Below are 27,759 nucleotides of genomic sequence, written 5' to 3' on the forward strand. Positions count from 1 at the left end.
CGCCTTTAATTCCTAAACTCGGGAGGCAGAGGAAGGCAGATCTCTGTGAGTTCGAGACCATCCTGGTCTACAAGAACTAGTTCCAGGGCAGCCTCCAAAGCCACAGAGAAACCCTGTCTTGAAAAAATTTGGAATAAAATGATTCCAGGAAATGTCAGTGAACATAGAACAACCACACCACAAAAACCAAATGATGGAAGCATGGCTTATGTTTGCAAGCATTACAGAATGTTCAGTTTGTTTTGAGTAATTCACATTAAAAGTCTGCATTGGTAATGAGGCAGGACCCTCATGGATCTGATCAAGTGAACTGAAAAACAGAGGACATACACTCCATTTTCTTTATGGTTCAATTTATTTCATGAAAATATTTGAAGTAACTCAGTTTTTCACTCAAGTGCTGTATATATATTTATATTAACAGCCCCAGTAAACAATATGCTATTGATCTATTTTCAGCCCTGGTAGTCATTTTACACACACACACACACACACACACACACACACACACACACACACACACACACTTCCAGTGAACATTTTCATATTTTTCCCAGACTCAAATGCCATGTGCCGAGTGATCAAGCTCAAGTCTGACTGCTTCCCCACAGTCTCAGCAGCGACAGACACTTCTGCTGCTGCTGCTGCTTCGTCTCAGGGGAGCAGGCTCATAACTATGAGATTGTAATTTTCCAGTCAGTGTCTGTGTGCTGCCAGTTGCACCTGGGCTAAACTCAATTTCCAAAGAATCATTTATAGATTAAAAATATTTAAGAGTATCAGGAAATTACTATGAATTGATACCTTAAATAAATAATCACTATTTCTTCTGTTGGCATTATGCATTTCATAAAGACTTCATGGAACTAATTTGAGTGGCTAAGGTCTTCATTTTCTTGAGATTCCTGAAGACTTGCTAATGTTGCTGACAGTGGAGAGTACCTCAGCCCACACCATGTATCTGATCACCTGACAGTCACATAATCATTTCATGTTCTCCCTGAGCGGTCACACTGCTTTTTGGTCATTACTCACTAATGGCGTAAAACTTAAAAATTAAAATGATAATTGATCTAATATGTTTGTATGTTTATCATATTATCTCCTCAAAGCAGAATAAAAAGACCATCATAAATTCATAAGTCAAGGCTGTTCTAAAATCAAATGCTATGATAGCAAAGGGGTAAAGTGATTTTTCTCAGAAGAGTGTTGAGCCATGCACGAAGCAGCTCCTGCTTTCCTTTTGGTAGAACTTTCTAAACTGCTGCCTGCAGACAGCTTAGCCTTTGGGTCTGGGTCAGTTCAGTAGTGATGGCTTATCCACTTTTATGAATGTTTATGGGTAATCTCAGGTTTTAGTACTTCCAACTTAATTTTACAACTTAAACTACTGTAAAAGCAGAAACAGTAACAGCCTTCATTTCCAGTGTCTGCTTTGAATGTATTCTAGTGCTTTTACGTCAGCTCAAGCAGCTCTGACCTTCATACTCCTACAGACTACAAGGTGTGTATACAGTTAGTGCATTTCCAGCCTGGCGCAGAGGGTCTAAGACTTTATCTCTGATATTTTCTTATTCTATGACTTCCTGGCTAGCATTAAATTAGGATAGATCTTTTGAATCTTCTATTATGGAACTGTCAGAGGCATCAATTAAAAAGGTCTGATACATGCTTAAAATTTAAATTAAAATAAACCCATTGGATTGGCATGCACAAGAGTAACTCCAGCACTCAAGAGGCAGAAGCAGAAGGAACATAAGTTTGAGAACATTCTGGGCTACATAGCAGGGTCAAGGCCAGCATCAGCTACATAGTGAGGTCCTGTCTTAAAAGCATAAACACAAAACAAACAAGCAAGCAATAAGAACTTCAGGCTACGCCTTAGTTTTAGAGCGCTTTCTTGGAATGTGCAGAATACTTCGACTGACCCCAGTGTTGCATATTTCTTTCAAATAAAACAAATGACTTTTTTCAGTTCATGTATATGTGAACACCTAAGCTTGTAACCATGGTAGCTATGGAAATTCTGGTCCAGTATCACCTCCAGTGAACCTAAGAGAAAGTTGCTGCTTGATAAATCAGAAGATGAGTCATTTTCTGCATGTGATAAACAGTTACAAAGCTATGGGTATGAAATGAAGAGGGTGGAGTGTATATCTTTGGGATAAGTAAAAACATTGTAGATAAGTATCTTCTACCTGATTATGTTATTTTTTGTATGACTTATAATATATGTGATATATAATAAATTGTAGATTATTAAGAGATTAATAATTATTTGTTAATAGTTATCTGTTAATAATAAATGGCTATACATATATGGCTTGTCTATTTGCAATTATAAAGTTGAGACCAACACTTGAATTAAGTGTTATCCTGGGGCATTTATTTATTAAAGATTTTGTCCATCTGTGATATGAGAATTTATGCCCCTTCTTATTGTATCTTGTTAGACCATGGTGGGTAAGTATCCCTGAAAGACTTTCTCTGGTATTTGCTTTTTGTTTTGAAGGGAAACAGAGAAGGAGTTGATCTGGAAGAGACCAGAGGTGGAGGGAGGTACTGGAAAGAGAGAAGGGAATGAAGGAGGGGAAACTGCATCCCAGATGTAATGTAAAGAAGAATAAAAGTTAAAAAGGATTTATTTTATTTTACGTATGTGAGTGTTTTGCCTGCATATATGTCTGTGTGCCATTTTCATGCTTGGATCAGAGAGGGCAATGGAGCCTCAGGAACTAGAGATACAGATGGTTCTGAGCCACCATGTCACTGATGGGAATCTAACTCAGGTCCTTTGAAAGAGTAAAACGTGCTGTTATCCACTGAGGTACCTCAGTGGATAAAATAGGTAAAATAGCAATATGGATAGCTGGAAAAACTATAAGGTATCATACCATTAAACATTTACCCACCCCCCAGCAAGGAAAAATGGTGTTTGTCCTGGTAGCAGGTTCTTTAAACCTGAGGTGGAGTTCACAAAAGTTTTAAATGGGATGGGAAGTAAATAATGAGACATCTAGGACAATTTGTAACCACAATGGTAATATAGTTAATAGGGTGTGGAAAGTGTAGTAATGACCTCCTATTGTATCTCTGTCTTTAATTCCACATCCTGAGAATGTAAGATTTCATGGAAAAGGGAACATAAAAACAGATGAAATGAGATAGACATTTTTGGGGATTAAAATAGTGGGATTATCATGAAATTTCACTGTGATTCAAATAAAATTATGAGTCAAAACATGGATAGTTGCAAAATATAGCTTAGTAAACTTATGAAATGAGTCTGACAAACCTTGTGATTTTGGATTTGTTGTGTGATTTTTCCAAGATCAACATAATTTTCATTCAATTGTAAAACTGTGATTAATATTCTGTATTTTTCACTACTGTTTTAGGTATTAATTATAAAATTAGGCAATGTAAATCAGTAGGATTGGATTTCTAAGGCATGATGCCTTGGTGCAATACAGGCACACAAAGTGTGCATTCTCTATAGAATCTGACTGTAAATAACTTTACTGTCTCTCCTATGCTATATATACAGATAGATACATAGTGAAGTGTATAGAAATGGAGGCTATGATATTCAGTCTGGAATATCAAAATTTAAAGATACAGGTTAATCAAAAATGACTAGATAAAACAGAATGATGTTTTAGACATACTGACCAGTGAACCACAAGTTTGACGTGTACTCTATTGTTTTTCTAGATATGTGAAATATGCTTCCATTATGATGTTGAGATGAATACACTTTCCATGTATGTCCTCATTGAAGAATGTCCTTTATTTCCAAGCTGGACTTGGAGTCCTGGCCAATATGTTTCTCCTTTTTTTCTACACTTCCATAATTCTAGGTCATAAATCTAAGCCCATGGACATGATCTCCTTTCAACTGACCTTCATCCACATAGTACTAGTCCTCAGTGGAGGGGATATTGGTCTTACAGACATATTTGAGTCACTGAACATTGAGAATGACTTCAAATGTAAGACAACTTTTTACATAAACAGGGTGATGAGAGGCCTGTCTGTCTGTATCACCTGCCTCCTGAGTGTGTTCCAGGCTGTCACTATCAGTCCCAGCACCTCTTTGCTGGCAAAGTTTAAACATAAACTAAAAAGACACATGATCTATGTTTTCTTCTACCTTTGGTCTTTCAACTTGTCATTCAGTAGTAGGTGGATCTTCTATGTTGGGGCTTTTACCAATGTGAGTGAGACCAACCAGATGAAGGTCACCAAAACCTGCTCACTCTTCCCCATGAATTACATCACCAGGGCACTGATTTTAACAGTGACAACCTCCAGAGATGTATTTCTTGTAGGAGTTATGCTGATCACAAGCGCATACATGGTGATCATCTTGTTCAGACATCAGAAGCAATGCAAACATCTTCACAGCCTTAGCCACCTGAGGGCGTCCCCTGAGAAAAGGGCCACCCAGACCATCTTGATGCTGGTGGTTGTCTTTGTGGTCATGTACTGGGTGGACTTCATCATCTCATGCACTGCAGTCCTGTTATTGGTGTACCACCCAGTCATCCTGACTGTTCAGAAGTTTGTGATGAATGCCTATCCCACAATTGCTCCTTTGGTACAAATCAGTTCTGATAACAGAATAATCAATATGCTGACAACCTTGTGGTCAAAATGCCACAAGACTTTTTTAAAAGGGTAAATTTTCTCTTCCTTTAAAAAACCAATTGATTAGCCAGGCAGTAGTGGAGCACACCTTTTTTTTTTTCCAGCACTTGGAAGGCAGAGGCAGGTGGACTTGAATTTGAGACAGCCTGGTGTACAGAGTGAATTCCAGGACAGGCTCCACAGTGACAGAGAAACCCTGTCTCAAAAAACAAAAAACAAACAAAAAAACCCAACTTATTTATTTTGATTTCTGTGAATGAGTGTTGTGCCAGCCTGTGTGCATGTGTGCATTCCTGGCTCCCACAGAGGCTAGAGGAGGTCACAGAATCCCCTGGAACTGGACATATAGATGGTTGTAGGGAGTCATGCTGGTACAGCACCAATAAGTTTTTCCCTAAAAACAGATTCTCCTTAAACTGTTTAATAGTTCAAGTAGCAAAGCGAGATTCTTCATAGGATTGAAATAAAATTTTCTTGCATCACCCATATACATTCTTGTCACATTTCTGATGCCAAGTACTATAGAGTCCTTTAAGTTCACTGTACACCATAAGTTGATATTTCCACAGGAATTCTCATACTCTCTTCTTTTTACTTTATATTGTAAATGTCCCCTTGATGCTGAGGTTACTGATATAGACCATATCCTAAAATACAAAACAAATCTTTATAAATTCAAAAAGATTGAAATCACTCCTTGTATCCTATTTGACCACAATGCCATAAACCTTGAAATTGGCAGCATATAAATCTCTAGTAAATATACCAACTCATGGAGAATAAACAACTCACTACCAAATGATGACTGGGTTAAAGTAGAAATCAAGAACGAAATAAAAACTTCCTAGAACTAAATTAAGGACAGGAAAATCTCTGGGACAAATAAAAAGTCCTATGAAGGAAATTTATACCTCTAAGTGTCTACATTAAAGAACCAGAAAGAGCACTAATAAATTGCTTCATGATGCAACTCAAAAATTTAAGAAAATAAGAACAAATCAAAACCAAATCTAGTAGAAAGTCACAAATAATGAAAGAGAGAGCAGAAATCAATGAGATAGAATAAAAGTTAATATAAAGAATCAACAAATATAAGAGCTGGTTCTTTAAGAAGATAAACAATATTAAACAGATTCTTATACCAAGTAATCAAAATAATTAGAGGACCCAAATTATCAGAATCAGAAGTGAACAAGGAAATGTTACAACTGGCCAGAGAAATTAAAATATAAGCGGATATTTTTAAAACTTGTAATCTGTTAAACTGGAAAACCTGAAAGATATAGATGAATTTCTAGATTCAGCCAAACCATAATCATTGAATCAAGAAGTCAACAACAAAACAAGACAATAACAAATGAAATTTAAATAGTAATAAAAAGTCTTCCAACTAAAGAAAACTTCCAGGGCCAGATGTATTCAAACCAGGATTCTAATAGACTTTCAAAAAAGATCTAGAGCTGCACGTTGGTGGCGCATGCCTATTAATCCCAGCACTTGGGAGGCAGAGGCAGATGGATCTCTGTGATTTTGAGGCCAGCCTGGTCTACAGAGAAATGGCCAGAATAGGCTCCAAAGCTACATAGAGGAACCCTGTCTCGAAAAAAACAAATAAAAATAAATGTAAAAATAAAAAAGAAAGAAAAGAAACAGAAACAAACTCCTTCTATAAAGCTAGTGTCACTCTGATACCAAAACCCAATAAACATACAACAACAAAAGGAAAACTCCAGGCCAATAGTCAAACAAAGACTCAAAATTGCTCAATAAAATACTTGTAAACTAGATATAAACATGCTTAAATATTATAGACCATTACCAACTTGGCTTTATACTTGCAATGTGTGATGGTTCATCATCCACAACTCTTTAAATGTAATAAATCACAATAGTGGATTTAAAAACAGAATCATATAGTCATCATAGATACAGAAAATAGATGCAATAAATAGATGTAGAAAAAGTCTTTGACAAAATCCAATCATGAGTTCATGATGAAAGTCCTAGAAAATATAGGGCTAGAGGGAATATATCTTAATATAATAAAAGCTACTGTGATACCACCAAGGGCTCCTGCATTTATATATTTAGTCCTTAGTGAGTGTAACTCTTTGGGAAGGATTAGGAGGTGTGGCTTTGTTGGAAGAGCTGTCACTGGGGATGGGCCTTAGGTTTCAAAAGTCCATACCAGGTATAGTCTGGTTCCTCTCCTCTCTCCTAACCTCCTCTCCCCTCCCCTCCTCTTGTCCCTCATCTCCTCCCCTTCCTTCTCCCCTCCCTTCTCTCCTCCCTTCCTCTCTTCTCTTCTCCTTTCTTCTCTTCTCTCCTCTTCTCCCTTTTTTCTTAACTCTGCCGCTCCCCCTCCCCACTGTTTCTTGTGAATAAGGGTGTAAAGCTCTCAGTTAAATACTGTCTTTTATAAGAGTTGACTTGGTCATGGTGTCTCTTCACAGCAATAGATCATTGACTAAGACAGCAATATAAAAACTCACATCCAACATCATTCAGCCTAAATGGAAAAAAGTTTGAGGCAATCTCACTGAAGTCCAGAATGAGGAAGAATGTCTGCTATTCACACTTCCTTTCTATATTGTGCTTAGAGAACTAGCTAGGGGAAAAGAAAAGGAAGAGGAATTAAAGGGATACAAATAGGAAAAGAAACTCAACTATCTTTATTTGCAGATGATATGATACTATACATTAATGACCCAAAATTTCTCAGAAATATTCTAGACATAATAAACAAATTTGTCAGTGTGACCACATACAGAACCAATTTGGACAAATCCATAGCTCTTGTTTACACCAACAGCAGGGACGTAGATCATGGACACACACCCATTTACAATATTAGGAACACTAGGGCTAACCGTAGCCCTTTAAAACTCTGAAAAATGAGATAGAAAAAGACAGTAGAAAATAGAAAGATATCCCATGCTCATGGATCCATAGAATTAATATTGCAACAATGAACATTTTCTTTTTCAAAATCTGTTTTACAGATTTAATGCAATCCCAGTCAAAATACTCATCTCATTCTTACAGAAATAGACAAAACTTTCCCAAGATTCTTACAGAACCACAAAAGACCTGACATAGCTAAAACAATCCCAAACAAAAAGAACAGTGCAGGTAGATTACCATTTCAAAGCCTCAGTAATAAAAACCACCATGGTAACAGCACAAAAACAGACATGTAGACCCATGGAGCAAAATTAAAAACCCAAACATGACTGTACATATTCAGCCATTTAGTATTTGTCAAATATGCCAAAAACATATGCCGGAGAAAAGAGCATCTTGAACAAATGGCGCTGGAAACTTGATGTCCAAAAACAAAAACAAAACAAAACAAAAAAACAAACCCAAAATAAAAACAAACAACCCATTCCAAAATCAAGCTGGGGAACTGAACAGAGACTTCTAAAAAAAAGACAAAAGAAAGAAAAAAGTAGCTAAGAAGTATTTAGACTGAAGTTTCTGTCCCACCCAGTCCCACAGCTGTTTAGTCCCAAATAAACACACAGAGGCTTATATTAATTATAAACTGTTTGGTCGATGGCACAGGCTTCTTATTGGCTATCTCTCTCTTAATCATTGACCCATTCCTATTAATCTGTGTATCTCCACATGGTCTTGGCTTACCGGTGATGCCCGGATCTCTTGCTTCCTCGGTAGCTGCGTAGCATCTTGTCTCCCCCTTTTCTCTTCCCAGAGTTCTCCTAGTCTGGGAGCCCCACCTATACTTTTTGCCTGGCTACTGGCCATTCAAAATTTTACTAAACCAATATGACAAATCTTTACAATGAGTAAGAACATTATCCCAAATTAGAAATTCCTAAAAAAAAAAAGTTCATCCCTAGCAATTAGCTGTGAGATTTCATCTTACCTAACTCAGAATGGTAAAGAACAACAAGACAACTGACAAGAAATGCTGGAGAGGATGTGGGGAAAACAGGACCCTCATTCACTGCTGGTGGTACTGCAAACTGGAACATGCAGAACAGAAATTGGTGTGAATTCTCAAAAAGCTAAAAATAGCTGTGCAGTGTAACCTGGCTTTACCATTTCTTTGCACATGCCACAAGGACCTGACATCCTACTCGGCAGGTGCTTTCCTGAGCACATTCATTGCCGCCCTATGCACAATAGCTGGGAATAGAAATAAGTTAAATGTCCTTCAACTGACCAAGTGAATGGACAATGAAAGATGGTATGGGGCAGATCTAGTACCTCCCATATACTGTATGGGACGCTGTTCAACGGTAAAGCAAATAGTAAAAGGATGGAACTAGAGAAGACCATATTGAGTGAGGTAACCCAGACCCAAAGGTACAAACATCCGTACAAACATATTCTCTCCTGTTGAAGCAGTAGTTCCAATTCTTCAGATATGAGTATGTAACCTGGAGTAACTGCAGAAATCAGGAAAGCAGGAAGGGGCATTGCCAGGGTAGATGGGCAGGGAGCAATAGTGGTGGGAATAGCAGGTTATAAGTTATCTGCATGATGAAATGGGGAAAATGGGGGCATAATTAGGGAAGGGGAGGGAGACTAGTATAGAGGACAGAAAGAGGAGGGTAAAACAATAGTAAGGATGTCTAATAAAAGAAAGCATACTACTCACTATCCAAAAAATCCCCCAAAACACAAATAAAAAACATGTACAATGCATGTAAATCTATGTATAAATATTGTTATGGGATTCCCAACGGGTTCCCATTGCTGCTTCAAAGCCACCAAACAACACACAGAGACTCTATTAGTTACCATACTGCTGGCCAATATATAGGGCTTCTTACTGGCTAGCTCTGTCCTAAGTATTAACCCATAACTACTAATATGTATGTCTATCTCTGTTTTTATTTTTTGTGCTACACTCATCACAGAAACGTCTCTTTGCAACAGCTAGTGACTACTATAATAACACCACAACCAACCAAACTGGACAGTTGTAGAGCTCGGTTCCAATGGATACATCTATAAAACAACTCCTACACACAAGGCTCAGGGAACATTGTGGAACAAGCGTGAAAGGATTGCAAGAACCAGAAGATCAGGAAGTCTGCTGTGAGATTGTGTCTCTTAGTAATGACAGAAGCTATAACCATAAAGTCTCACCAACCGGAATGCCTAAACATACACTGAATAAAGACGATAATAGACATGTCAAAGTGGATGGGGGAGAGATCATGAGACCTCAACCCTACAACAAAGAACTATAGGCAACTAAGGAATGCTGAGAGCTGGACAGATAGTGTTCCCAAGGGAAGAACACACTAATTGGTTATCCAATACCCAATGGTCAGCCCTGGAAACACATACAAATAATATTATACAGGCTGAGCAGATTATATTAGTAATATACATGCATATATGTGTGTAACAACAATTAATGATAAAAGGTGTCATGGATTTGAAAACAATCTAAGAGGGGTGTATTGGAGTGTTTGTATGGAGAAAAGGAAAAATATGCAATTTTATTATAATCTCAAAAAGAAAAGAAAAATAATAAATATAAAGAAAAAAAGACCTCCTGAGTAGGGAAATTTTTTCAGGCTTTCTGCTCTGAATGGAATTGACCATCAGTACAAGGAATATGTACAGACTTTGGAGCAAATAAAGATTAGTTTAACATTACCTCCTATGAGTGACATTATTTTTCTAAAACTTAAGCCAATTCATGATACTTTTCAACTCACAATGGTCCCACTATGTCCCACTTGAAAATATAAACTATCATAAGTCATTAACACAATATAAGAGAATTAAAACCTATTAGTGAGGAGCCTGTGAGATGATTCCATGGTTAGTGCTAACTATCTGATTGACAGGATCCAGGGTCACCTGTCTCTGAGGGATTGTCTTGATTAAGTTAATCCATATTGTCTGTGGGCAGGAGCATTTCCTGGCCAGGGACCCTGGTCTGTGTAAAATGAAGACAGCAAGCTGGGGCTGAGGGTTTTCTCCTCTGTTCTTCTGATTGAGAGGGTAATGTGGCCAGCTGCTTCAGGCTCTCACTCCTCTAACTTCTCCTTCTTGATGGACCTACCTTGAACTATGAGCTGAAATCATTATTTATTTCCTGAAGTTGCTTTTCTTATGGTATCTTATCACACCAACAGAATAAGAAACTAAAACAGATGACAAAGTTTCTTCAAACCTTATTATAGGCAACTACACGTGTGACCAATGAAGTGTGTGTGTGTGTGTGTGTGTGTGTGTGTGTGTGTGTGCGCGTGTAGAAATGAGATTGACAAGTTAGGACTGATTAAGATTCTGATTTTAGCATAGGTCACTTGACATTTTACAGTTTAAGAATCTTTTACAAAGTCATGAGAAGATCATTTGGGTTCTCTGTTACATAACATTATAGAAACAAAAGTTTACATAAATTAAAATGAACTATGTGTTACTAGCTATCAATCCATGTCCCTACATGCTACGTTGTGCTGTACTTCTGAGTTATACTCCCAGTTCTGACTTTGCCCTTAAAACTATTTTGTCAGAATGGCTAAGATCAAGAAAACAAATGACAAGAAATGCTAATGAAGATGCAGGGGAAAGGAACCCTCATCACTGCTTGGTAGATTTGCCAACCAGTACAACCACTCGGGAAATCAGTGTGGAAAGTTTTCAAACATCTAACAGTACATCCACCCTGCTTTACAGCCCTTTGCCATGTATGGAAAGGACACTATTTGGCTACTTGCTTAGCCATGTTCATTTCTGTGCTATTCACAACAGCCAGGAAACAACTATGGGACCAATCCATATGTCCTTTAACTGATGAATGGAAAATGGAATTGTGCATATACACAATGGAATACCATTCTACTGTAAAATGAAATCATGAAATTTTAGATAAATGGATGGAATTAAAATGTATTATATTTTCAATGCTACACAGAAAAACCTTGTCTTGAACTTCCCCCATCCAAAAATGTACTACATTGAGTTTTGTAGCCCAGATCCAGTCTTTATTATTTGCAGACCCTTGATCAAATCTTTATGTTTGTGTATATAATTAGGAGTAACTACAGAAGATAGAAAAACAGAGGGGGGCCATGGATGGTGGAGAAGAACGAGCTTGAGGTGAGGATAAGACACAGACGCTATGAAGACAGAAGGGGGAAATGGGTGCAGGGAGGGGCTGAGAGTCAAATAGGGAGGGAGAAGGGAGAATAATACAAAGGTAGAAGGAGGAAGAGAAAAATAACACTAAGGATGTTGGAAAAATCATAGGGAAATAGTTTACAAATTTACTTAAAAACATACACATATATATGCATAAGATATATGTGTATCTAATATTTAAAATGAAGTTATACCTCATGGGGTGACAGTACTTCCCCAATAACCATAGACTAACAAAAACTTCCACACTGGTGGTTTGAACATGAATGGCCTTCCTAAGCTCATAGATTTGAATGCTTGGTCAAGAGGGAGTGACATTATCAGGAGATGTGGCCTTGTTAGAGGAAGTGTGTCACTGGGGGTTGGCTTTTATGTTTCACATGCTCAAGCCAGGCCCAGTGTGTCCCTCTATCTTCCTGCTGCCTGCCAATCCACATGTAGAACTTGTGGGTCCTTCTCTAGCATTATGTCTGCCTGCATGCTGCCGTGCTTCTCACCTTGACAATCATGGACTAAACCTGTGAGCTTGTAGGCCAACCCCAATGAAATGTTTTCCTTTATAAAAGTTTCCATAGTCATGGTGTCCCTTCACAGCAATAAAAACCCTAAGACAGCCAGGTGTGGGAGTCCAAGGGACTCCACAAATAATATAGACTACTTTCAATGTCTTTGGCTGCAACCCAGTCCTTGGAGGTAAGGCCTTATTGCTGCAGACACCACAGCAGACAGGATTTGGAGGGACTGAGTAACTGATCTAGAAGTCTCTTCCCTGAAGATTAGCTGCTGTAGTATCAGAAAGGCGTTATGTAAATTAACTGGGAGAACAACTATCAAAAGTCCTATCCAGCTATAAATCCTGCAAACCACAACAATGACTGGCCCAGGATAATAGTCCCAATGGCACTTTAATCTTTGGGGTAACCAACAGCTGTCTAATCAGACTTAAGGCCTACTCAATAGGTGGGAATTCTTGCTACTATAAACCTAGCCAGTTTCCTGTGGCTTGAGAGGCCATAGACCTTAAAAGAGAACCTACTGTTGCCATTTTCCTAAAGCAATGTAGTTTTTTTTACTGTACTTTTAAAAATGTAGCTCTTGACTGAAGAAGTTTCTCTTTTTGCAGTAGATGGGGGCTACTATAAGATCTACAAGCGACCAAATTCCTGAGAATAAGTGACGTGACAGCTGAGCTTCAGTTGATATATACACAACACAACTCCTATAGGTTCTGTGAACATCATAGAGTAGGACACAGAAAGATTGTAAGAGCCAGAGGACCAGGGCACCAACTGGCACATAATGTTTTCTAGATACGATATGGTCGCTATACCCATGGAATCTCAACAGTAGGTTGCCCGACAAGACCTGCATAATGTCCACACCACTTGAATTGCTAAAGAGGTTGGGGAAAATTCATGAAGTCCCACTGTTAGTTGAAGAGCTAAGGGCAATCAATGGTTGCTAAGAGAGGGAGATTAGATTTTCTCTAGGAACAAGTTCCCCTTTAGGTTATCCAGTCCCAAGTGGTCAGCCCTAAAGGTGTTCATACAAACAACACTAAGTGCACTCAGTATGTTATATAATATAATATAATGCAATATAATATATGCATGCATATAAATATAACAATAATAATTGAAGAAGAGATCTGTTGTGGGCTATTTGTACACTGTGAAAATGTATTGCTGTGATTGGTATAATAAAAGCTATATGGCCAATAGCTAGAAAGAGGTTAGGTGGGATTTCCCAGGACAGAGAGGATTCTGGGAAGGAGAAGGGCAAAGTCCCTCTCAGACTGAAAGGAAACAGGAGGTGCAAGATGAAAGACAGATAATGCCCCCTGACAGAACATAGACTAGTGTAAATGGGTTGACTTAAGTTATAAGAGCTATTTTGGCTCACAGCTAAGCTAAAGGCCACTTTCATAATTAATATGAGTCCTCCATGTGGGTATTTGGGGCTGGCAGCAGAAAAGAAAGTCCATTTACAGAGGTCATATATTTTCGAGGGAGTGGGAGGACACGGGAGGAATTGGAGAGGAGAGATGGAGGAGTGGACATGTAAACATATAATACCCACATATGAAACTCTGTTAAAAATTAATTTTAAAAAAGATTTGTAAAAGAAGGCAGCTACCACAGTCCAGTAACCCTTTGCAGGCTTTGAGTCAGTCCTGTGTGCAGACAAAAGCCCCCCAAAGAAACTACTTCTAGTGACCAGAAAGCTAAGAATATCACCAGGGATTCACTGTAACCTACCTTAATTTTCGTCTTTATCCTGTTACTATAAAACTTCATGAAACTATTACTGTGTGGAATACGGAACTTGGGATAACCGTGAGGACATTTTGCTTGCTTCACTCGCCAGTTGTAGCAGGTGTAGTTTGACGGTGCGTTCTCTGTCTTAACCAAGTAAGTTGCTTGTACCTAAAGTTTAAGACTTGCCTCACGAGAGATCTGTTTTTGTGAACTTCTTCCTTCCATGTCTGTTGGAGGGGGTTCTGTCATTTATCCAACTCAGTTATTTAAAAAAAATCCAATTAAACTCATTTGTGTGTGTGTGTGTGTGTGTGTGTGTGTGTGTGTGTGTGATGTGTTTGTATGAAGGTAAGCACGTAAGTCACATGCCCATGTTGAGGTACAATGAAATGATTCTTCCTGTCTTAGAATTGCAGGGTGGAATTCTCTTCCTCCGGCTTTCCTGGCTAGCATTTTTACCCGCCGAAGGCTCTCTCTGAACCTAAAGGACTCGATTTTCCTGAACTCTGCTCTCAGCACCCTGTATCACAGTTGTTTAAACTAGATCTCTTTTAGACTCTGTGAGCCATTTCTTATCCACCTCTATGCATTTGGCCTCCAGCTTAGGTCTGACATCTTACAAGTTCAACCAATGCTTCACTAATTTCTGGAATTAGGTGGCAGCTGAGCCTTGCTGTGGAAAAACAAAAGACAGAGTCTGCGAAGCAAGGGAGAGTGGACACACTGCTGTCAGTGTCCACTCTGTGTTAAAGGGCCTAATTCAGAGGTGATGTACATCGTGAGCTCCTTAGGTGGGGTCCTAGCAGAGCCAGACAAAAAGGTGTTGGCAGAGACCTCACACCAACCTTTTGCAGTCAGCCGCCCTTTCCTTGCCCTTTGCATCAAGCTGGGGCAGGGTGAGCAGCCCACCTCACCTGTAGAAACCACAGTGAGAATGTCTCCGGAGGCTAAAAACTTCAGGACGTTCCCAGTGATGGGCTCATCCGTATCCATCTATTCCCCAACACCCCCCAAAAACACGGCGTCCTTTAAAACCCTTCCCAGAACGAAAGGAGATGAGACAAGATGATCTCCTCCGGGAGAGGAGACACCTGGCGGTCTTCGCACCCCCGGCCAGCCGGCTCAGCGTCCCGCAGCGCGCCCCACAGATCTTGCGGGCTCCGAGCCCGCGAGCGCGCGCCCGTGCGGGTGGGTCGGGGGCGCGCGGCGAGGGCGGCCCGGCACGTCCTCGAGCTCGGCCGGCCGGCAGCGCGTCCTTGTGCCGGCGTCAGCCGGTTTCCCCGGAGTCTGCACGCCGGTTCCGGGGTGTGGACCGGCTCGGAGCCCGCTGTGCAGCCGGGCTTCGGACGGGCCTCGCGGGAGCCATGAGCCGCCGGCTCGGTAGGGTGGCGGCGCTGCTGCTCGGGCTGCTGGTGGAGGTAGGGCCGCCGGCTCCCCGCGCCTCCCGGAGTGGGGACGCGGGAAGGGCAGTTGCGGGGCTCGGGGATCTGCGGTGTTGGGGTGGCCGAGGGGCCTGGTGCCGGGACCCCCCCAGCCCTGCCCGCGCGCCGCCGCCTCCCGTCTGCGCCCGGGTGTCCCCAGCTGCTCGGTCGGGTTGGGGAGGGACCTTTGTGCGTGTCCGCACGCGCCCCCCGGGGCGCGGGGCCTGGGCCGGCGCCACCCGCAGCTGGTGGGAGGGAGGGAGGACATTTCTGCGTTTGGGAATGAAGTGCCGGCTCTTAGAGGCGAGATGAAAATCCCTCAGGGAGCTTGGGGGAAGGGTGTGTGCTGAGGTGAAGCCCCGGGAAGTTGACGGTGGGTGGAAGCGCCGCCGAAGCTCAGCCAGGGTTAGACCGCGACCGCCAGAGACTGAGCCGCGACATCCTGTGACGCCAGACACCCTTCCTGCTCCGGCGGGTTCATTCAAAGGCGAGATAGTGGACTTCTGGTGTGTAAGGTCTGCATTGGGGTTGGTTCACTCTCCCACAGCTTCACCACTTGGAGCGAGTTTTACATTAATAAAGTCAGTGTAAGCGGGTCATGATAACCCCTGACTGTCGCGGTCCTGGCTTGGAGACCCATAAAACTGCCCTAGGTTGGGGAGTCAGCAGTGCTGGTTGTCTCAGGCGCTGGAGGAAAATGTCTTAGTTCTTTGGAAAGGAAGGTTAGTGGAACAGTTTCAAATTCCAAAACGGAGCAAAGATAGATTGCTTTTCTTTGAAATATTTCTTATCCGGCATCTATATATTTTTTTTGACAAGTGCCACCTCTGGTTTTCTTCCCACTTGCTCAGATTTTTTAAAAAATGAAATCCTCTGAGTGGTGATTCAACATTGACTGCTGTGGAAAAGCAAACCAGAGACCACCGTTGTTTACAAAAATAAACATGTGTTTACCTTGACACATCTCTGCCAAGTTTTGTAATCCGGTAATGTGTGTGTGTGTGTGTGTGTGTGTGTGTGTGTGTGTGTGTGTGTGTGCAGTGCCTGATAAGATTATCTAGGTTTCTTCTGTGCCACTCCTATGCCCTTTCAAGCCATTTGTGTATCCGTGCTAAAAGGCTGCCCACAGTGGGATGGGGGTGTTCTTGCTGTTTGTGTTCATTTTTTTTTCCTATCCTTTTGTATTCCGATGATGTTTATTGAGGAAACGGACAGGAGACTGTTGGCTAGGCATGCCAACAGTCAAGGGCTTCATATTCAAGGGCTGGAAGTGGAAAAAACTGTGTTAGCTTTTGGGGGAAAAATAGCCAAAGTAACCCCAAACGTGATGGGTAACCTGTGATTGTTGCTTGTCATCGTTTTTTATTTCAACTTTTTAATCTACTGCTTATGGTGGTGTTGTCTAGAATTGCAGGGATGGACTTTTTTTTTTTTCTTTTTCTCTGTTGATTTAAAGACTAAGAAGGCAGTAAAAACAAGCTGAGTTTTATTGTTGCAATGAGAAACACACAGGGCAGGGGAAGGGACAGTGGAGAGAGGGAGGGAGGAAAAGACAGAGAAGAGAGGACAGACAGATTGAGAGAGAGACACAGAGAGAGAGAGAGAGAGAGAGAGAGAGAGAGAGAGAGAGAGAGAGAGAGAGAGAGAGAGAGAGAGAGAGAAAATAAACACAAGGAGACAGTAGTCTCCCAGTGGGGAGGGGATCTAGACCTGAAAACTAGAGTTGTCTGGCAGAGCTAAAACTTTTATATTTGGGAATGCATTGAGTTCCCCCTGTCTCTCCTAATTGGTCAGTTTTTTGGGCTAGAGCAGGAGATTGGATAATCCAGACAAAGAAGCGGGAGCTGATTGGCTCTTACTGTAGGAGCCCCCACCCCCCTCTTGTGGGGAGATTTGAAAGCCCACTAACTAGTCTTGGTGAGGGAGAAGGAACAGAAAGTCCGTTGTCTCAAATGTTCAAGTGAAAAGTATATTAATCCACCTAGAACCTCTTTTCCCCGTCTTTCTGCCTGCTGGGCATCATCCTATACTGTAGATGCTTTGGTTCTAGCCAGTTAAATGTTTGGTTGCATAGGAACTTTTTTCAGGTGTCAAGAGTGGAACCCAGGACCTCAGGCCCTTGAACATAGTCTACCTTTGAGTTGCATTCATTCCTGTTCATTTAATTTTGTTTATTTTTTTCTTAGCTGCTGGAGACTGAACCTAGGCCTTCTTACATGCACTAAACAAGTACTCTATCCAGCCACAGTCCCTGTTTGTTTTTTTTTTTAAGGATAGAATCGTCCTGTGTAGCCTAGGCCTCAGCCTCCCACGTGCTGTCATTACAGGGATGGGTCACCATGTCTGGATGGACGTTTTTATCTTAATAGGGAATTTAAAGCTTCTCTGAAGGGTTGAGAAGACCCCAAAGGCAGAACTCTCTTTGCTTTCACAAGCTGCACTGTCTGGGTGCCGATGACATGTGCCTTCCAGATCGCCCACTTACACACGATGGCGATCCTCAGTACCTGATGCCTCGTAGAGAGGTGCACCTCAAGGCATAGCAAAGCGAGCAGATGGTTTGGCGAGCGTGGAGAAAGGAAGCGAGATCAGGGAATGCAAGGTAAGGCAAGGGAGGAAAAGGAAAGGGGAGGACCAGAAAGAAGAGGGAAGGGAAGGAGAGGAAAAGAGGAAGGGAAGGAAAAGGAAGGCATGCACAAGCCAAGGCAGGTCATTTATCCTGTGCAAGTTTCATGTGAGGCTTTAGTCTGGGCTTTTCCGTCTTACACTGTCAGCTTTGCACATCTTCTTTGCACACTTTAGATGCCTTTGATGTCCTGTGTCACCTGCTGAACTGCACTAACAGTGACACTGTGTGTGAGGAGACAGAGGCTCCCTTCTGAGGACGTTAAAACTATGGGGAAGGCATTTCACAGTTTGTTTTTGTTTCTTCAGCTGCTTGAGATGTTTTGAACTGTACATTTGTTTTTGTAGTTGACTGTGAACATGTTTTGTGGCAGTGGACATCCTGTTTCTGCTCTCTGGCAACCTCTTGTCAATGAATGCTCTCAAAGATCATTAGGCGTAGGAGCCTTATTAGCGAGATGCCTTTGAAGAGAAAGAGAGTCTTAACAGTTTGGGGGGGCTTTCCTGTCCCACCCCGACATCCCCTTGGATGCAGAAATATGTTTTTTTAATAGAATAACTTACTCTGTCGCCAAGCCCTGCTCTGAGCACTTTACTAATGCTAATTCATGATTCATCCTGACAATTATGTTCATGCCCATGGTTATTGTATAATTCGTCCCAGGTTTCACTGTTGTTAAGTGAGGGGGTTGGTACATAAATTCAGGCACTTGGTTTCACTTCTTCCCCCAAAGTCTGCTTAGGTAGGAACATGGAGGGAATATAGGCCTTGCATTAGCCCAGAGAGATTTGCAGAGGTGTGCATTCCAAGATGCAGGCAAGCCACCAAAACTCCTCCAGAAACTGAAGTCAGTCCTCCTTAGAGGGGTAATCTAATTTAGCCCTTACATGTGACATTTCAGAGAGGGAAGCTGCATGTGTACTGGATAGCAGGCATCATCATGAGCATCCCAGGAATCCTGGTTGTTCCACTGGGCTCCTAGGCCAGGGTTTAAACAGGAAGAGGCAGCTGACAACATCTTTCTACCCCATGGAGGCATCTTGAAGCTCATTTCCTGAACCCTCCCCCGATTTAGTTTCCTGTGAGTCACATGATCAGCTAATGGGAGTCCCTGGCTTACAGTCCCCCCACCTTCCACTCACTGTGTATCGCCTGGTTAAATACAAGGTTAAACACAGGTCAGACTTGCAGCATCCTTATCCTTAGCTTGGTCCCAGACTGGCTCCCACGAATGGGAGGCTGGGAGGCGCTAAAAGCCCCCCTTGGATCCTCAGATTCTAAGGTTTGATGCTTCAGTTTTGCCGATGACTGGCTCTTAAGAGCTCCTTGTAGGAAAAGAGAATAAGGACCCAGCTCCTGTCACTGCTGCGGGGATAATTCCTAGTGGCCTTCATTGGGCCACAGTAAACTGCAGAAACAAACTGAAAAGCTGATTGCACCTTGTTTGAGACAGGAGTAATTAGACCCCAATTGTGGAGGCTCATAGCTCATTGTTTCAAAGCAAGCCTCTTTCTAGGAGTTAATTTGGTGACACTTTTGAAATATAGTTGTTTTTCTTAGAAGGGGTCTATGCTTCCTGAGATGTATACTTTAAAAATTTGCTTATGTATATGTTACTTTTTACTAATATTTTGGCTGTGTTGCGGATGCCCTTGAACATGCTAGCAAGTGCTGTGTCTGAGTTATTCACCCCCCACCACCCTCAAGTAGTATTTAGTGTGACTCACCGGTGCTAGTCTGTAAGTTTGTCTATGTTTGTTCACAGGGGCATGAACTCACTTTATAGGTGGGGCCAGCCTCAGTATCTTCCTGATCCGTCCCTGGCGCCAAAGCTGTCCTCTAAATAAGACTGCTTTTTGCTTCAAGGCTGGTCTCAAAAAGGACAGCTGTTCTTGGCTGGGAAGAAAAGGGTGGTCATCCCTGGGTGAGAGGGTGAGGAAGTGAATGTTGCCTTTTGAAATTAGGAAAATAATTCAGTGAGTGTTTTTTTTTTCTTTCTGTATTCTATGTATTTTGATACTTGGGAATCTCAAAATTAGAACTTTATTGTTTCAGAGCAAGGGATTTTCGTTGTTTGTCAAATGTTTCATGCCCTGGAATTCCAACTTGTGGGTTTTCTAAAATAAACCTTTCAAATGTCTTACTTCAAAGAATATTTAAAATCTGAGCAGCAACTCCACTTGAATGGAAAAGTTTATCTCTGGAATCACCAGGGAGGGCTGGGTAGGCTCCAGGTGAGAGAGGAACGGCAAAGCCAGATGAACCAATGATGATGCATTAGCAGTGGCATTTTTCTGAGATGGGGAATGGCTGTGGCCACGTGTCCGGGATCCCAGTGTCCAGCGCTGGGGCTCTACTAGGCCAAGTAGGAAGGGGAGTGATGGTGACTTACACAGCTACGATAGGTTCTAGTCATGGCCGCCTAATTAGGTCCGTGGGGCATGTACTTCCTAGCACTTTTATTGCATTCTCTCTCTGAAGCCTCTTAAATGCCTCCTCCTCAGTGTAGCTGTCTTGACCAACCTAATAACTTCCATCCCAGGTGCCCTCCTAGCTACCTCTGTCTTTCTGTTAATCCCTTTCCTTCCTGGTATATATTAGCTTCAGTTTATCTTCTACCATATAAGTAGTTAAGAGACAAATATTTCATATAATTTATTAACTGAAATATCCCAGGAGACTGAGGGGGTACGTCAGTGGTAGAGTGTTAGTGTTGCATATGTACAGCTTGGAGGTCTATTCTCAGTGCCTGTGCAGTGCTCATGAAATTCCTGAAGCACTTGTTGAACTTGTAAGATATATCGGTCCATACTGAGGGCTGCCCATCCTCTTCCTAGTTATTTGTTCTAGTCACCAATCCTATTTCCCTTTCAACGTCCTTAGTCTTTTTTTTCCAAGACAGGGTTTCTCTATGCAGCTCTGGCTGTCCTGGAACTTGCTCTGTAGACCAGGTTGGCTTCCAACGCACAGAGATCCGTCTGTCTCTGCCTCCTGAGTGCTGGGATTAAAGGTGTGAGCCACCGACTCCGGGAGTTATTCTTTATTTAAATATCATTTCCCCTATGTACATGTTAGACCATTGCAGAACTTAAGCTGCTAAATTATTTTTGTCTCTTTCTTAACTACATTGTCATATTGCATCTTATGAGATCCATAAGGATTCTTTGCTGTTTGGTTATAGAGCTAAGTGTTACTGAGAAGTGGGCTGATTTAGAAAGAAAAAGTTCACTGCTGTGTACATTTTGTCCTGAAGCCTTTGGGTCTTGATTCTTCCCTGTGGACATTTATGCGAATAGTAAGGACACTCTGTTCTCTAAGTGTGAAATGACTGACAGTGTCATAGCACTGTTCCCCCTCATTGTCCCTAAGCTGTGAAGATTATATTAGTTTGTGATTTCACCTTTCACCTCAGCTTATTTATTATTATTATTATTATTATTATTATTATTTGGGGAAGATGATGATGATAACGATTATTATTTTGTGTCGTTGACAGACTTGTAATATCCCATTAGTTTTATCCTACTGACTAATAAAAGTGTTGAGCAGAGTAGACTCTGGGATACTTACGATTTAACCTGGAGGATAGTATAGCTAGCCTAAATTGTAATAAGTCAGACTTCAGGGATAGTACAGCTCTCAGCTACTGCTCCAACACCTGCCTGCATGCCACCACGCTCCCTGCCATGATAATGGACTAAAACTCTGAAACTTTCTTTTATGAGAGACCTTGGTCATGGTGTCTCTTCACGGCATAGAACGGTGACTAAGACAGGGACCCAGTATCAAGCTTTTCTATTCACCTGAAAGAAGCAGCAGCAGTTAGAACCATCCAGAAAGGCAGTTTCCTCAAAACTCAGCCTCATGGTCTCAGTAATACCTATTTTGACTCTTTTGTTGACAATGAAACACATAGAACAGCAAGTGACCAAGATGGTGGCCAACTAGAAGGTAAGATTCACTCTATGGTCGGTTAATTGACAGACAGCATGTCACACGAACAGCTGATGCTTTGTGCTTGACCCTGCCATGGCATCCCAGGCAGAGAGAGGGCTGTTTTGTTTTATTGGTTTACCTGAGTCAGAAAGTAAGAGACAGGGACGACAGTAACCACAATCATCCTTTCCATCACACAGAATGTGACCAATTTTGGTATGTCTAATAATTGACATACCAAAATTCCAAGCAAGTACTTTGTTATTTTATTTATTCTTCAATAGCTTCATTATGTATATAATGTATTTTAACCACATTGCCACCCATTATCTCTTAGACCCCTCCCACTCTTTTTGAACCCCTTCTTCCCATTAAGTCCCCTTCTGTTTGCATGTTGCTTTGGGTTTGTTTTTGTGTGTGTGTGTGTCTGTTGTTATTGCTTTTTGTCGCCTATTAATTAGAGCTTGTTTCAGGAGCACTGATGTGTAGTTATTTTTTGGAGCATGGACAACTTACCAGAAGCACAACTTTTAAATAAAAATTAGCTGGATCTCTGTCTTGTGGTTGGACAGTGACCTTGATAGGGTCAAGGGCATAGCAACCTTGTTTGGGAATTGTTGTAATATTCATAATCTCATTTAAAATTTGTGTTCTTATTTTTAGTTATGTGCATTTAGGGGGGTTGCATGAAAGTAGTAGATCCTCTGGAGCTGGTGTTAAAAGCAACCTTAATACACCTAACTGGGTGCTATGAGCCAGACTCTGGTTCTCTTCAAGAAGAGTATGCTCCCTTAACTGAGCCATTCTCTGGCTCCTATTCAGACTCTCTTAATCCAACCTGTAGAACCAGTTAAATCCCTCATGGGGATTTTCCAAATGTCAGTGTCAAGGCATTTCTCTTTTACAGATAAATCAGCTGAGTCTGTGAGAGAGGGAGAACTTAAATTATAATTTATACGGAGATCCCCAGCTATTACATGAAGAGCCAAGAGCCTGTATCACATTGTCACAATGCCGTCCAAGCATGGGACTTAACTACTACCCAGATATCTCTTGTGCTTCAAGCAAGTAACTAATCAATTTTAAATCTCATTTATAAAATAACATCTCTTTGTTGTAGTCTGGGGACACAGTTTTCTTATGAAAACATCTTTTAAGTGCACAGTTGTGCTTCCATGGATTTTTGTGTGTGCAAGTATGTGGCAACGAGGACCTTGTCTTCCCTGACTGCTTAACCCCAACAAGCTGGGTGGCTGGGTGGCTGGGTGGCTGGCCCTTGACGATCTCATCGCCTTGTTCTCCTCCTATTTATACTGTTTGCCAGCCCCGCCTAGCCTCGCTCCTGCCTTGGTCGTTCAGCTCTATTAGAACCACCAGGTGTTTTAGACAGGCTCAGTAACACAACTTCACAGAGTTAAACAAATGCAACATAAACAAAAATCATACACCTTAAAATAATATCCCCCAACAAATATTCACGGACCATGTTGACTATCAAGAAGAAATAGAATATTTCATGATGTGGGTATGTGTGTCTATTAAGAATGGACCGGTGAGGGTGAAGGCTATGGATTAAAACAAAGTCTCATTGCCTCATTGCAGATACTTCCTCCTTTTGTTTTTGTGTTCATGGTCACTGTGCAGTGCACCTGGTGCATGGCTGCCATGCCTTGAGTTTTTAGCTGGTGTATCCCTGCTCCTGTCAGTCACCTTGGGATAGATGCCATTTCTAGAGTACCTGCCCCAAGAGAGGGACGAATGGTTAGAACCTTTGCTACCATTTGTTTTTGTTCCATGCCTGTGGATAAGTTGACCTCTGATTTATGAGCTTGGACGTCTTTAATGATTGAGAGTCATCAAGATGAACTAGCCCTCTATCTTTTGTCAGAGCTTCATACCTGTCCTTTGTGTGCCAGGACTATTCATTGTTTTGCGACAGACCCCTTGCATATGATTAGCCTTGCTAGACAGTCTAGGACAATGTCTGTGCCTCACCCAGAGTCAAAACTTCAATACCTCATAGGCTGCCAGCTCCTAGGGACCTATGTCTCCATGCACCTGGTCCCACTGTAGCCACCCCAGGCACCTTCTAGATGGCAGTGAAACACTATCTCCACTTCCAGGACTTCAATAGACTACAGGAAACGCAAGGATTTTATTATCCTGAAATGCCAATTATAGAACTTAACATTATGTGTTGGCTGCCTTTATCTTACTTCTGATGTGTCATGGCAAAATTGCTGGTAATTATGGAGTCTTTTGAGTAGAAGATCAAGCTCATTGAATCTTCTGGGCAGTCAGTGGCTCTGGGGGCAGAGGATGTGAGGTACTTGCTGTCACCTTGATGTGGCAGATTTTCAGTAGACCTTTGGTTTTCCAGAAAGAAATGAATATCTAGATCTCTATGTTAAGTTTCTACATCTTAAAATTACTATGGGATAAATAAAGCACACACGCAGGTGGGTAGTTGGAGATCTTCAGTCCTGCTCAGTAAGGCCTGTGAGTGTAGTAGTCTGCATAGAGTAATGTATATGTTTAGTTCTGTGTGTGCAGAAGTGTCTGGGAATGGGTTTTCTTTCTGTTTCTTAAATTTATGTGAGATTCTGCAATTTTCCTGCAGTTGGGAAGATGTATTTGTTTACAGAAAGTTACATTTAAAGACCACTATAATGGTGGAGAAGGATGAGGTTTCAGTATAAAATGTGCTAAAATGAACCTCAGAAAGCTAGGCATTTCCTAGCCTCTTTGCCTCTCCTCAGAAAGTCTCAGGGGTCACTGGAGCCTGCTCCTTGCTTCTCACAGTCATTCTTGGTTTTTTTTGGGGGGGCAAGATCATGTGTCTGTGGTAACTCTGGAGTATCTTAACTCCTACTCCATGGAGGCAAGGCTGGGTTGAGACTGGATATAAGCAGATAGGTAATAGGTGAGAACAGTGGAATCAAAACTCAGTTTTCTTCCAAGAGCTTTGTACTATTCTGAGGTTTTACAGCTCACCTGGGGCTGCTAAAATCCGGGTCAGTGGGATTATGATATGGCTGGCCCTCTGCCAGGTAGGACAGTTGGTGTGATGAGGGTCATGTGTGATGCTGTTTCATTCATTTGCAAGTCAAAGACTTCCCTTCTGTGTCCCAGAGGCAGAGTGGGGGAATCCCGTATTCCTCAAGGAGCTGCCTATGGCAGGAACCAGCAGGCTCAGCTCTTTATACCATGTGGACTCTGTGTGATCCCAGCCTCCATGCCTCAGCCTCTTTCCCTCAGCCCTGCCATTCCATTTCCAAGCCAGAGGCCTTAAATCAGGTTCTCATTAGCTTTTGTGTTTTTAGCTATACGGGGAGATACACCAAGAATTTGTATGCTTTTCACATTGACTTAATTTTAGAATAATTTTTAGATTTGGAAAAGTTGTAAAAGTTATACAGAGTTCTCAGTGTAGCAATTAACCTAATTTCCTCTCTGTGATCATTTTGGCCTGTCATAGCATGTTTGTCTGAACAACAACAGTAAAACTCAACATTGGCAAAGTACCGTGGATTGTTGTCTTTTTTTTTTTAACTTTTATTCCCCCCAATAATGGCCCTTGTTCTATTTCAGGACTCAATCATAGATCCAAACCCTCTCCCACTCCCCCTCAAATTCATGGCTTCTTTTTCCAGTAATTGTTACTGCATGCACATATGTGTTTGTAGATGTATATGCATACACACACACATACACACACACACACACACACATATAAATATAACCCATTCAGTCTGCATACTGTTATCATTCAGTCTGCATACTGTTGTATGTATGTTTTCAGGGCTGGCTGGCCCTGGGCAGCTGATTGGTGTGCTCTCCCCTGGAGAAGATTCGTCTCTTGCTCCCCAGCTTTCTTCACTCACTTGCCTGCAGTTCTTTGTGTAGGGCTGAGGTCTCGTGGGCTTTTCCTTGTTCATGTTGGTGTCATCGTTGTTGAGCTCCTGCTTACACAGTTGTGTTGTTGAGATTTTATGTGTGTAGCTTCTATAGTACAAGGAGACAGGAACTCAGGGCAGTTTCCCTGGTCCTCTGGCTCTTGCAATCTTTTCATCTCCTCTTCAGCACTGTTCTCTGAGCCTTAGGTGCTGGGAATGTCTTATAGACATATCTGTTAGGACTGGACTCCACAACTCTGCATTTTGATTGGTTGTGGTATTCTGTAGTGGTCTCTGTGGCAAAGAGAAGTTTCCTTGATGAGGGGTAAAGACTACAGCTATCTGTGGGTATAAGGACAGATTTTATATATTGTTGTTAGGGATTATGCTGGCCTAGTAAATTAGAGTTGCAGGTTCTCCTCCCATAAACCATGATTTTAGTAGCACTGAGTAGTTAGCTAGGGTATTTTGCTTGCACGTAGGTCTGTGAACCATAGCCATGCCCAAAAAGGGCATTGGATCTCCAGGAACTTTAATCACAGACTGCTGTGATCCATTATGTGGGTGCTATGAATTTTTGTCTCTGCTGTTGGGATCTACTTTTTAGAGGAAAGTATTTTTAGTTCTTTTAAGTGACTCTGGTAATACTTACTTCTACATTTAAAAATAGTATACATGCCCTGTTTAGCTTGGATTTAACAGTGTTTGCATTATTTTGTTTATCTTCTCAGTATATTTTGTTATTTCTGTCAGTACAAATACAATAAATATTTACACTCTAGTATATATTGTATTTTTACATATTGTATTGTCTATTAAGGATACTTTATACAAATGTAGGATATATATATGTATATATATACATGTTTTGTTAAATCCATACTAATCCTATTTATGTGTATTGTAAGTTTTGTTGAATCCTAGGCTAGGTAGAATGCCAGGATTTCACTTGCATATTTTTATTCTCTGAGAATTTCATACAGTGTATTTTAGTCCTATTCGTTCCCCAGTCTTCCCCATTCAACGTCCACACGCACCGTTGTGTATTCTCCCCAACTTCGTTGTTCTCTCTCTTTAAACAAAAAAGAAATGGACCCGTTAAGTACAATTTGTGCTGCTCATATACTCCTGGGTGTGGTGCCATCCGTTGGATGGTGGAAGGCCTACCAGGAACCACCCTTAAAGGAAGCTGACTCTCTGCCCCACCCCACCCTCCCCAGCAACTTTTCATAGCTTCTAACTTAGAGAACTGATAGGTGGGGTTCATGAAGTGTTTCCCACTCCCTGTCAGAGGCTGACTGGCTCGATCTTATGCCGGTGTCACGGCTGCTGTGAGTTCATGAGGATGTCTGTCCTGTCATGGAGGAAGACAGTTTTGGCTTCAGCTGTTCCCCACCTCTGGCTCGTAACATCCTTTTTTAGCCATTCTGACTGGGGTGAGGTGAAATTTCAATGTTTTAATTTGCTTTTCCCTAATTGGCTAAGGTTGATGATCACTTTTTGAAATATTGCCCAGTCACTTTTTCCTTATTTCCAGAACGCTCTCTTTTAAGACCTGATTGTTTTCTCGACTATTTTTTGAGTTGTTTATATACTGTGTATATTAATCCTCTGTCAGATATACAGGTGGCAGGGATTTCCTTGCTGTGCACAGTATTTTAGTTTTATGAGGGTCCACTTGTTAATTGATGGCCATAGTTTCTGGGTAGATGGAGTTCCATTCTGAAAATCATTTTGTGTGGCTCTGCCTTTGCCTTTTTTTCTAGAAGTTTCAACATTTCAGGCTTCACATGGACACTTTGACATCCTTGATCCACTTGGAGTTAATTTTTTTC

General features: G+C 41.5%; 2 protein-coding genes across 5 annotated transcripts in view; both read left to right on the forward strand.

Annotated features, from left to right (window-relative positions):
• LOC101824703 (putative vomeronasal receptor-like protein 4) overlaps positions 1-4,756 on the forward strand; it is a 28,511-nt gene extending 23,755 nt beyond the window's left edge. Inside the window, exon 3 of the mRNA XM_040739395.1 lies at positions 2,513-4,756. Coding sequence (XP_040595329.1) covers positions 3,767-4,684 — 918 coding nt within the window. The 5' untranslated portion in view covers positions 2,513-3,766 and the 3' untranslated portion in view covers positions 4,685-4,756. The remainder of the gene's footprint in view (positions 1-2,512) is intronic.
• Vopp1 (VOPP1 WW domain binding protein) overlaps positions 1-27,759 on the forward strand; it is a 148,824-nt gene that overhangs the window by 65,573 nt on the left and 55,492 nt on the right. Inside the window, exon 1 of one of the 4 annotated variants that reach the window (XM_040739396.1) lies at positions 15,086-15,463. The exons of the other annotated variants lie outside the window; for them this stretch is intronic. Within the exon in view, the coding sequence (XP_040595330.1) occupies positions 15,101-15,463 (363 nt within the window). The 5' untranslated portion in view covers positions 15,086-15,100. Of the gene's footprint in view, positions 1-15,085; positions 15,464-27,759 lie in introns of those variants that run through there. 4 annotated transcript variants of the gene reach the window in all.

Source organism: Mesocricetus auratus, unplaced genomic scaffold (genome assembly GCF_017639785.1).
Source record: "Mesocricetus auratus isolate SY011 unplaced genomic scaffold, BCM_Maur_2.0 Super-Scaffold_100676, whole genome shotgun sequence".
NCBI classification, from domain to species: Eukaryota; Metazoa; Chordata; class Mammalia; order Rodentia; family Cricetidae; genus Mesocricetus; species Mesocricetus auratus.